This window comes from Pteronotus mesoamericanus, unplaced genomic scaffold (assembly GCF_021234165.1).
Source record: "Pteronotus mesoamericanus isolate MK-2021 breed Mesoamerican mustached bat unplaced genomic scaffold, CSHL_Meso_final scaffold_31, whole genome shotgun sequence".
Taxonomy (NCBI): Eukaryota; Metazoa; Chordata; class Mammalia; order Chiroptera; family Mormoopidae; genus Pteronotus; species Pteronotus mesoamericanus.
The window spans coordinates 2,019,374-2,031,444 of NW_026555312.1; the positions used below are offsets into that span (position 1 = coordinate 2,019,374).

Below are 12,071 nucleotides of genomic sequence, written 5' to 3' on the forward strand. Positions count from 1 at the left end.
ACTAACTGTGTCCTCAGCCAACACAGACAATGTTGGCAAAGAGAAAGATGGTCCTAATGCATTTCAAATTCAGTTTACGCCCATTTCTGCAGATGCCTAATTCCACACAAGCACAGAGGTGACACTCAGGGACATGCTACCACCTGATATCATTAGGATGTCATCTAACCTTACGCCCCACATTGGGCTCTGCTGCAGCCTATCTTCCTGCTGGTCGTTTTTTAGAAAATGACCTGACCCTTATAAATCCCTTCTCACCCTTGCCCTGAACTTATGCTGGGTTCCGTTTCTCAGACAACAAACTGCTTTAGAGGTGGAGAGAAAACTGCTTTAATGAGGAGATAAAGTTCTTACCTGTTTTTTAGAGGTGGACAGAAAACTGCTTTAATGAGGAAATAAAGTTCTTACCTGTTTTTTCTCCTCAGTTTAGGTTGGAGTGTCTTCTGTTTCTTGTGTGTCTTTCACTGGATGGTTGGACTTTTAATTCACCCATCTGACGTCATGAAGTTTTCTAAGCTCCCTGAAGACTTTTAATTAGAAGTAAAGCTTTTACAGTAATGTGAAACCGAAAGTGCTGAGTACAAAGCAACAGCTCACCAAACAAGGAATTCCTGGAAGCTGTGCAGATGGGAGGGTACATAGGTTTCACATGATTTCTCAGCTAGTTCATTTTGACAAAAGCTCCACTCTTGGTGGGAATGGCGAGTAAGATGAGGCTTCCATTTCCCTCATCTTTCAATCAGGGTAAGTTTTGTCACTGGGAGGGTCAGGTCACCCGTATTTCACATCCCCTCCAACACTGAGTTGCAGAGACTAAATTCCTGGATTGTGTAACCAGAGGCTGGGGCCTCCCAAACTCCACCCAACCCCACTCACAGAGTATAGGCTGTAGCTCATACATAGCAGGCTGAGATCACCTGGCCTGCTCACCCTCACTCTGGCTCACTTGTAGGATGGAGCTTCCAAGCTAAGAGAGATAAGTGGGGAAGACCAGAGGTTACCACCCCTGCCCAGGGAAGGAACAGTGGTTCAGAGATTTTTGTCCAGGGAGAGTCAGTCCATAAACAAAGAGATCAGCTTCAGAGTGTGAGGACTTGAAGAAACTTTATTTATAGCAAATTGACTTTACAAAAAATACCAAAGGAGGTTTTCAGGCAGGAAGCAAGTGACCCCAGATGGTAATACAAAATCATTTAGAAAAAACAAAGAATACCAGTTAGGGGATTATGTAATTATAAAACAATATAAATGCAGATTTCTTCTTCCTTCTCTTAACTGGTTTAAAAAACAATTGTATACAACAATAGGTATATAATTGTATTGCAGGACCTATAACATATGTAAATGTAATACATTTAACAATAACAGAATAAAGGAGGTAGGTGGATTCAAAGCTTATTGGAACAAAGATATGACACTTGATGTGAACTTGAACTCATAGGAATAAAAAGAACCAGAAATTGTAAGTAAGAAAGTTAATGCAACAAGCCCTATAAATTTATTTTTCCTCCTTCAGCTTCTTTAAAAGACATAAAATTATATAAATTAATAACTATCAAAATGTATTGCTGAGGTTGTTACTTATATATATGTAATTTGCAATACATATGTAAAAATAACACAAAAAGGAAGGAAGAGGGAATAGAGTTACAAGAATAACAAGAGTTCTGTATTTCACTGGAATGAATTTAGTGAAAATTTGAGGTATATTCTTTTTTAAATTTTGTTGAATTTATTGGGGTGACATTAGTTAATAAAATTATATAGGTTTCCAATATACAATTCTATAAACTGAGTATTGGACCTGTATATTGTTTTGTGTGTTCACTACCCAAAGTCAAGTCTCCTTCCATCACCATTTATACTCCCTTTACTCTCTTCTACCTCCCCCCTTCCCCTTTTTCCTCTGGTAATCACTATACTGTTATCTGTGTTTATGAGTTTGTTTTTGTTTGGCTTTGTCTCTTTATCTTTTTCATTCAGCCCCCTGATCCCCTTCCCTTCTAAGGACAAAGAGAGTATTATGCTAAGTGAAATATACCAGCCAGAGAAAGACAAGTACCAGATTACTTCACTTATATGTGGAATCTAATAAACAAAATAAACTAACAAACAAAATAGAAACAAATTCATAAGATACAGAGAGCAGACTGAGGTATATTCTTATAAACTATATATACACACATATACATACATACATGTATATATGTACGTATATATGTATGCATATGTGTGTGTGTGTGTGTGTGTGTGTGTGTGTGTGTGTATAGAGAGAGAGAGAGTGTCCAGAAAAAGTCCAACCAATGTTAATATAATGAGAGCAGTTTGCACTCATGGAACCTGGCAGCCAAGGAAAGTGGACTGGAATGCACATGTGTGAACAATGATGACATTGCTGTCCTAGTCAGTGGGGGCAGTAGACACCATTGAGTGAGCATGTGTACTGTTTGGCCATCACATTCAAAATGACTGAATGAACAGAGCAATGAATCTGCATCAGATTTTGAGTTAAGCTTAAGCATTCTTCTGTGGAAATTATTTGGATGATTCAGAAGGCTGCAGCTGTGGGCAACTGGTGATTGGCAGCTTCATCATGGCAATCACTATGATGCATGATGCATGCCCCCACTCATGCATCACCTCTTGTGTAGAGGTTTTTGGTGAAACATCACATCACCCAGGTGACTCAGACCCCCCACAGCCCAGATTTGGTGCCCTGCAACTACTGGCTTTTCCCAAAACTAAAATCACCTTTGAAAGAGGAGTGATTTTAGACCATTGATGAGATTCAGGAAAATACAATGGGGCAACTGATGGTGACTGGGAGAGCTGTGTGAGGTCCCAAGGTGACTTCTTTGAAGGAGCCTGAGAGGTCATTGTCCTATTACAATGTTTCTTATATCTTTTATCTTCTTCAATAAATATCTCTTTTTCATTTTACATGGCTGGATACTCTCTGGATAGACCATTGTATGTATATATATGTATACATATATGTATATATAAACGTGTATGTATTAAGGATAATATAGCTTTAGGATAATTTAAAATAAGGGCAAAATAAATCCAAATTAAGAAGAAGGAAAAATAAAGAATTCTATAAATGAATGTGGTAATATTAATGACATAAACAATAGGAAAAAAATCAATGAAAACAAAAGTGGTTCTTTGAAAAGATCAGCACAGTTGACAAACTTTGAGCTAAACGGAGAAAGTCTGGATTGGTTAAACTAAAGGAAAAACTCAAATAAAATCAGGAATGAAAAATAGGACATTACTATTGACATTACAGAAATAGAAAGGATTATGAGGCAATATTTTGAACAACTGTATGCTGACAAAGTAGTTTAAAAAATAGACAAACTCCTAGAAAGACACAGACTACTGAAACTGTCTCAGGAAAAAATAGCCCATCTGAATAGACTTGTAACAAATAAAATAACTTTAAACTGCCACCAGGAAAAGCTCAAGCCCCATGGCTTCACTGGTGATTTCTACAAGTCATCAAAGAAGAATTAATACCCATTTCTCACCAACATGGCCAAAAATAGAAAGGAAATTTACCCCAATTCCCTTAATGTTATTTTACCACATTACTATCTTTCTCTGCCTGGACTATCTGAGAGTTAGTTACAGACATAATGCCTTGATAATCCACTATGTATTTCCTAAAATATTATCTGGAAGAGTGACTACAGCTTCTCCATCTTTGCTTCTCCATTTCATAGTCTATTTCATCCTTATTTTGGCCATTTTTGGTGATGTCCACATAGACAGTCGGCTGTGTGGTTGTTCGAAGGACGTGTTTGTGATGAACAAGTTGTTTCACTGGACTTCATGAGCTGTTTTCCTGCTTCATTTCTGACCCCTAGTCCAATTTTTCCAATGACGTTTGATTCCGCATTATTTCTTACACTTGCATTCTAGTCACCAATTGTTATCAGCATGTCCTGTTTTGATGTGTGGTCACTTTCTTCTTGAATACTTGCATAAAAGCATTCAATTTCATTGCATGCAGTTCAGTAAAATAAAGAAGGGAGAGAGAGAAAAAAATAGGGAAATGCAGCACTAGTTTGCCACTGCTGTCCACTGTGCAGTGTGTGGGTCTACACCCCTCATGTGTTGTGGTTCTAAATTCTTTACAGGTGTTGTTAATTAAATTTAATTTATTCCCCAGCACACATGTATAAAGTAGGTATTATTATTTGTATTTCACACACTAGTAAGTACAGTTTAAAGATGTTTATAGGTTTTTTAATAGCAGTTCATTAGCCCCAAGACCCTGATAGTGGATGTGGGGTTTCCTTAGATGGTGAGTCAGTGTGTTAAAAGAGGACAATCAAATTAGGTTCATCCATGGCTCTGCATTTGCAAAAGTGGACTGAAATACTGGTTCTGCATGTCTCCATCTTATTCTCACTGCCTAAGACAGACTGATTATTCTTTCATAAATTAAAAGTCTGTGGCTCTTCTTTTTCTCACTAGAAAGGAATATCTTGGGTTGATTAAAGACAACTTAGAGAGTATTTTTATTGAACACATGCCAGCTGAAAGTGAAAGCAGAAACAAGCTCTTAGTTTCTTGGAAATGGACTAGATTTCAAGAGAACAGCTCTTTTCTGTTTAGTACAATGAATTCTGTGCTATTTTTGTGCCTTTTTTTACACAAGAATATTTTAATATGTTCCAGGGACTTTTTCTTTTAAATGCTGGGTATGAGGAAGCTGTATTTCCTTACTTTCCAGTGTATTTAGAGTTGCAGTCTCTAGAATACTAATGTTATTCTAAAAGATAGTCACAGATCAAAGTAATTTACATGCTAGCATGGTTACATTAAATTCATATGTGCACATGTGCTTAATGATTTCTCATGTCCAGACAGACTCTGAATTTCAGGTACGGGAAGTTTTTATATTAAGCCGTTTTTCAGATGAAGAAGTCCCTGAGGAGGTTCTGGGGTACTCAGCAGCAGGAATTCGTTTATTCCGTTGTGGTCGCTGAGTCTCATATACCATGGAGGCAGGACCAGAAGGTTAGAAAAACAGTCTGTGATATGAATGCATAGTGTATGCACTATGTACTTGGCACTGTGCCAGGTGCTCAGGGGTATATGAAGATTAATTATGCATAGTCATTGCTATAAAAACAACTTAATCTGGTGGGTGAGATAGACTTGCACCCGTATATGAAGAACAGAGGAATGAACTGGAGAGGGAAGGAGGAGCCCTGATAACTGAAATAGCTAGTCTCAAGATCTCAAATTGGAACATTTGAAATTTTACCCAGGAGAAATTTATTTTGATGTCAGTGATAGGAAATAGATGGAATTATTGTTTTTTTTTAAAATGGCCTGACAGTTGTTCTTATTCATATTTATATTTATTTCTTAACAATCTATTCTTTTCTGTTGTCTGTCTATAGTAGTAAACTCAGTACCACAGTTTAAATGACTATCATTTCTATTTTGTTTTAATGATATGACAAGCAATGTTGTCACAACACAATGATAGCCCAAGGAAGAAACCTTATGCAATCTTGGGAAATCAGGAAACAGCAGAGGGTAAGAAGGAAGAGAAGAATGCAAATAAAGGCCACCGAGGGAGCAGCCGGGGTGTTTGAGGTCTGTGTTCCGTGTGCAAATGTCCAGAGTGAAGAGAAAATACACAGCATGCAGGATTTCAAGCAGTTCATTCTAACCACAAGAGTCTCAAGCCCTACACTGCTGCAAAGAATTCTTAAGATGTGGAGCTGACCCTGTAGAATTTTTCTTCTAGTTCACCATCCTTATAAATGTGGAACAGGTATTTGGAGATTATTCCAGTTGAATTTCCAGTAGACTTTATATCTGAAAGTAAATTCGGGACCTAACTGAGAATTTCAGGGCCTAACTGAGAGGCCCAAAGGACAAGGTTAAGATGCACATTTGTCATTTCTGTTTCCTGCTGTAATAAGTAGAGTCTCTCTGTTGAAATGACTTACGGTATTTCGAGTTTGATCCTGTCATGGGAAGGTTCCCTTTCCATGTGTTTTTATTTTAGTTTTAATCTAATAATTGTATTTATTTATGTTTAAATAAGTAGTAATTTATACAAGATGTAAAAGGCACAGAAAAATACATAATGTATGGTTAGCTATCTTCTCATATCTAACCTCAACTATGCACATTCATTTCTTTTGTGATCATGGATACTATTTTATTTTATATTTTTCCAGATAGATTATCATAAATGCACATATTATTTTCTGAGTTTGTTGGTACATCTCTACACACATTCTGCATCTTTTTTCATTTATGATAATAAATCTTATCGATTTCTTCATGTTAGTAAAAATAGAGCTTCTGCTTCATTTTAGTGACTGTAGAATATTCCTTTGTAAGTCCTTCTCAAGATTTACTTAACTAATATCTGAGAAGAAGTTTAAGGTTCTTTCCCATCTTTTAGAATTATAACAACGCTGCCACAAATATCCTACTACATATGTCATTTTCAACTTGGATAAATAAATATTAAGGTTTATTCCTAAATGTGGACTTGCTGGATCAATGGTATTTGCATTTGAAATTTTGATATGTATTTGCCTCAGTTTGCATTTCTCACTAGCAAATTGGTGTGACTGCCAATTTCCTGAAACCCTTGCCAACCTAGTGTCCTATCAAAACTGTATTTCTAGACCATCTGTCAGGTGACATAGGTACCTCCTAGTTTTACTTGCATGTCTTTCATAATCAGTAAAGTTAAATGTTTTTATCTCTTCTTATATTTGTACCCATTTAAAAATATGGTGGTTCTTCTCTGCTCCCGGATTCATGGGGACCCGGTAGCTGAGGAAATCATCTCTGTGGCTGTGATACGGATTGCCAGTGTTCACTTCAGCAAACCGTTTGTCTTTTTGCTTTCCTTAAACTGTTGGCATGAATAAATCATTACTTTCTATTACTCTTTATTTTTAAGCTTTTCTTGGATGAAACTACCATGACACACATACTGTAAAGATGAGCCACAACGTTATGCTATTATAACAAATGAAGCCTTTTATAATATATTTACTAAACATTCTCAGCCAATCTGAAAAAAAGTCTGCCTACTTTCTTCACTGGACCATGGAGGGCCCCAGTAATACACCAGCTGCCATACAAAAGAGCTCTATAAATATGGAGGGCCAAAAGTTTTCAGTTTCTTGAATCTCTTGTTTTAGTTGACTTATCTCTTTCCTCATCTTCTCAGATTCCTTTTCAAATCCCTCAGTAAGTAGTTCTTCTTGGATCTGTAAAAAAGGAGAGAGTTCCATCTTGAAAGTCCCACTTATTGGCACTTTGTATTTAACAACTGTAACAGCTAAATACACGTTGTATATCTCTCCTAACTTAGATGCTCTTTGATGTGCTTGTCCAAAATTTCCAAACATGTGGACCTTGTAGTGGGAGTATCCCTGGTTCACACCTTCCTAAGATCCCTCAGCATGATCTTGGGTGTGGGGCGGAGTTGGGCTGGGGCAGCCCTGACAGCTATGCCAAAAATGTGTTCCACCTTTAAGGATGCTGTTTGGGAAGGATGGAGGTTTAAAATTAATTACTTTCAGTTCCAACTAAAATAGGATCACTACACACATGCAACACATAACGGGAACTGCAGACTCTCTAGAGAACACTGGTTATCAAACTCCAGTTGAGATGAAAGATGCATTGTACTCTGGATCTACAGTATAAATCAGGCATATCTGGAAACTAATTCAGCAAATTAAAGAGTTTTCAGCATCCTATATATCATATCAGGTACAACCTGAGGTTTTCAACCAGATGGATCTACATTAAGTCTCTTTGATGGTTTGTAGCAAACATCCTAGGACTACAGGACAAAGGTCCCATTCATGTGGGGGCAAAATGAGACCCTATTATCACTACAAACAGCAGTCTCAGAGCCTGGGGCATATTATTTGTTCTCTGCAAACTCAAATACACAGAAGGTGCTGAGTTCTATAGATTTAGGGCTTTAGAATGATCCAGATTAATTTGACATTTCACTGAATCATATGCTTTTTGATTTTCTTCAGGGTTTATGATTTTAGTTAAAACTTTTGTTCTTCCCTTCATGAGGAACCAGCTTACTTGCCTTTAGCCTTTGCCCAGGCCCCACCCAGACTGACCTTCAACTTGTACTCCAGCATTCTCTCCAGCTCTCTTAGTCGGTTCTCACTTCCTCTCTTCATCTTCTCTTTCAGTTGCACTAAGTTTTCCTGGAAGCTTTTCTCTTGAGCCTCCAATTTTTCCTGCTGTTCCTTCAGTTTCTGCCTTACCAGCTCCTGCTCCTTCTCAGTTTCCCAATTTTTGGCACGCTCAGCTGTTCCCCAAGGATTGTGTAGAGGAAAGAACATAGGTTATGCTGAGTTGTATCCTCTTGATCTAGAGACTAAAATGACTTTAAAATGGTAAGGAGAAATCTCTGTTTCAGAGTGTGATGGAAAGGCATTAATTGGCTGAATAAGCTGCCAGAATCCCCATATTTATTTTTATTTTAGTGGAGTGTTGGTCCGAAAAGACAGGAAGTGCCTGTTTCAGGAAGGTTTTACTCTCACACCTGTTACAGAGCACTGCAAGGACTTCCCCTCCCAAATGTGATCAGAGTCCTTTCCTGTACCTGCCAGATCCTTCTCCCCAGCAGTAAGGGCTTTGTCTGCCTGCAGGATGGATTCCTTTGTTGCAGCCTGTGCCTGCAGGAAGCTTTGGAAGACTTCGTTTGCCTGAAAAACAAAGAAGGAGCAAAGACTCTTGTTCACTAAAACTACACATTTGACTCTAAATTCTTCATCCTTAATTAGAATAAAACCCTCTTTGGCAACCTCTTCCCTGACTCTCCATCATCCTGTCCTAATGCTGGCAGCCACCAGCTACCCACATTACAGACAACCAGCTTTATGTGCAGTTCTACAAACGCTCCTCCTCCTGTGTTTGCAGTGCCTGAGCATTCTTTGTCTTCTGACTAGATGCCCCCTACCCTTCATTTATTCAGATATAATTTACTGATACCTGAACTTGTAGCTTCTACTTCCTCTTCAATAAACTTTTGCTAAACATCCTTCTGAGAATTGAATGGAAGTTCAGTACACAGACCTGACCTACCACCTCTACCACTTGTTGGCTGTGTGTTTTCAGGTATCTTGTTAGCTTCTCAGTGCATCACATTTCTCAGTTGTATAATAGAGACCAGAAGAGCACCTAAATTCACGTGATTCTAAGGTTTAAATTGGTAATCTAAAGACAGCACCTAAGATGATACCTGTAATAGAAAGTGAGTGCTCCATATATGTTACCCATCACTGTTATTATTATTATCATCTTCATCATCACTATCAGTGTATGATAACCATACCCCATCATGTCTAATCAACTATTTATATCTTTTTTTCAGTAAGATCATAAGCTTTTTAAGAATGTTGTTTCTTTAATTATTATTTCCTATACTTAGCACAGACACTATTACACTGTTTGTTAAATAAAACCAATGCTTCCTTTCATCTAGATTTCTGATAATAAATCTTATACTTGAGAAAAAAAATATTGCTGGTTTATTTAAAAGTATCTAATTAATTGTGGATATAAAAGCTAAAAATGCAGGGCTTGCCAGGTTCTGCTTTCTCTCCACAAATGGTGCAGTGTGTTCTTAGAGTTTCAAAAGAAACAACAAAGATTCTGACCCTGATCTACTATTCTTCCCCCCTCTTTTTTTTTAATCCTCACGTGAGGACATTTTTTCATTGTTTTTATTTTTTAAATACATTTTATTGATTATGCTATTACAGTTGTCCCATTCTTTTTTCTCCCCTTTATCCCCCTCCTCCTGGTAGCCCCATTCCACCCAGCATTCCCCCCCTGAGTTCATGTCCATGCGTCATGCAGATAAGTTCTTTAGCTTCTCCACTTCCTATACTATTCTTAACCTCCCTCTATTTTGTACCTACGAATTATGCTTCTTATTCCCCGTATCTTGTCCTCCATTTTCCCCCTCCACCTCCCCACTGATATACCTCCATGTGAACTCCATTTCTGTGAAACTGTTCCTGTTTTAGTTGTTTGCTTTGTTTTTGTTTTTGTTTTTAGGTTCAGTTGTTGCTACTTGCGAGTTTGTTGTCATTTTACTATTCATAGTTTTGATCTTCTTTTTGTTAGACAAGTCCCTTTACCATGTCATAAAATAAGGGCTTGGCGATGATGAAGAACTTTAACTTGACCTTATCTGGGAAGCACTTTATCTGCCCTTACATTCTCAATGATTGCTTTGCTGGATGGAGTAATCTTGAATGTAGGTCCTTCCTTTTCATGACTTTGAATACTTCTTTCCAGCTCCTTTTTTCCTGTAACATTTCTTTTGAGAAATAAGCTGATAGTCTTGTGAGAACTCCTCTGTAGGTAACTCTCTCCTTTTCTCTTGCTGCTTTAAGATTGTCTCCTTATCTTTAATCTGGGGTAATTTAATAATGATGTGTCTTGGTGTGTTCCTCCTTGGGCCCGATTTCCCAGGACTCTCTGAGCTTCCTGGACTTCCTAGAAGTCTATTTCCTTCACCAGACTGGAGGAGTTTTCTTTCATTATTTTTTCAAATAAGTTTTCAATTTCTTGCTCTTCCTCTTCTCCTCTGGCGCCCCTGATTCCAGTTGGGACATTTAAAGTTGTCCCAGACATTCTCAAGCCTCTTCATTTTTTGGAATTCTTGTTTCTTCATTCTGTTCCAGTTGAATGTTTATTTCTTCCTTCTGTTCCAATTTGTTGATTTGAGTCCCGGTTTCTTTCTCTTCACCGTTGGTCCCCTGTATATTTTTATTTCACGTCCAATAGCCTTCACTTTTCCCTCTATTTTGCAGCCATACTCAATCATATCTGTGTGCGTACTGATTACCAGTGTTTTAAACTCTGCATCTGATGGGTTGACTATCTTCTCATTGCTTAGTTCTTTTTCTGGATTTTTGATGTGTTCTTTCATTTGAGCCATATTTCTTTGTCTCAGTGCACTTTTTACATTGTAAGGGGCAGAGCCTTATGTATTCATTCGCCAGGGTGGAACAACCGATTTTGCTGCGTTGTGTCACTGTATGTGGAAGAGGAGTCAGAGAGTGAACAATGCCACTTGCTTGTCTCTCACCCTGCTTTCAGGAGGCTGGCTGTTTCTCCCATAGCCACAACCCCCATAGGTTTCTATAGCCAAAGGTTCTGAGGCTTTATTTTCTCTGTGCTGGAACCCTAAGTTGTGTGGTCTGTCTTGCTCCTAAGTTGTTCCTCCTAGTTTATCTGCATGTGAGTGTGGGCTACCTGATCTACCAGCTGCCACCTTGCTGATCCAGTCCCCTAGCTGCCACCTGCTGTGCATTCTTTTGGCCCTGGCTGCCCATTTCTGCCCCTTCTACCAATCTGGATGAATGTTTCTTTAAATGCTTGGTTGTCAGACTTCCATACAGTTCAATTTTATGGCAGTTCTGGTTGTTTTTTGTTTTTAAATTGGTTTCCTTCTTTTGGCTATATGAGGAGGTGAAGCATATCTACATATGCCTCCATCTTGCTTGAATTCTCCATTTTTTTCATTGCTTTTAAAGAGGGAGGAAAGGAGTAAGAGAGAGAAAAACATCGATGTGAGAGGGAAACAACAACAGGCTGTCTTCTTGCCTGTGCCCCTCCATGGTCAAACCCAAACCCTTGGCATGTGCCTTGACTGGGAATTGAACCCATGATCTTTCAGGCTACAGATCTTTCAATTCGCCAACCAACTGTGTCACACCAGCCAACCCCCTTTTTTTTTTACCCTCACCTTAGTTCCTTTCCTGGGCACCAGATTATAGGATTGTTCAATGTTGTCCATTGTTTCTAAGTAGAGATTGTATCCTCCAGGCACAGAGAAAGTTCCTCTTGAAATACTTTCCATTAAGGGCTCTGAAAGCTGCTTTAGCTGAGCCTGGCAATATTTACCAGATGCCTCTTCATTCTGAAGGAAGAAATCTTCCTTCCTCATCTCTATGGTTTCCTGCCAGATAAATGAGGAGAAACCAAAAGAAAGAGGCTGTTAGAAGAAAAGGTCCAACTGTGAT

The 12,071-nt window shown here is 38.3% G+C and overlaps 1 protein-coding gene across 1 annotated transcript in view; it reads right to left on the reverse strand.

Annotated features, from left to right (window-relative positions):
• Positions 1-7,034: 7,034 nt before the first annotated feature.
• LOC129085681 (guanylate-binding protein 7-like) overlaps positions 7,035-12,071 on the reverse strand; it is a 34,446-nt gene continuing 29,409 nt past the window's right edge. The window contains exons 8-11 of the mRNA XM_054592098.1: positions 11,795-12,007; positions 8,636-8,738; positions 8,145-8,338; positions 7,035-7,265 (exon numbers count right to left, since the gene is read on the reverse strand). Of these exons, the coding sequence (XP_054448073.1) occupies positions 7,092-7,265; positions 8,145-8,338; positions 8,636-8,738; positions 11,795-12,007 (684 nt within the window). The 3' untranslated portion in view covers positions 7,035-7,091. The remainder of the gene's footprint in view (positions 7,266-8,144; positions 8,339-8,635; positions 8,739-11,794; positions 12,008-12,071) is intronic.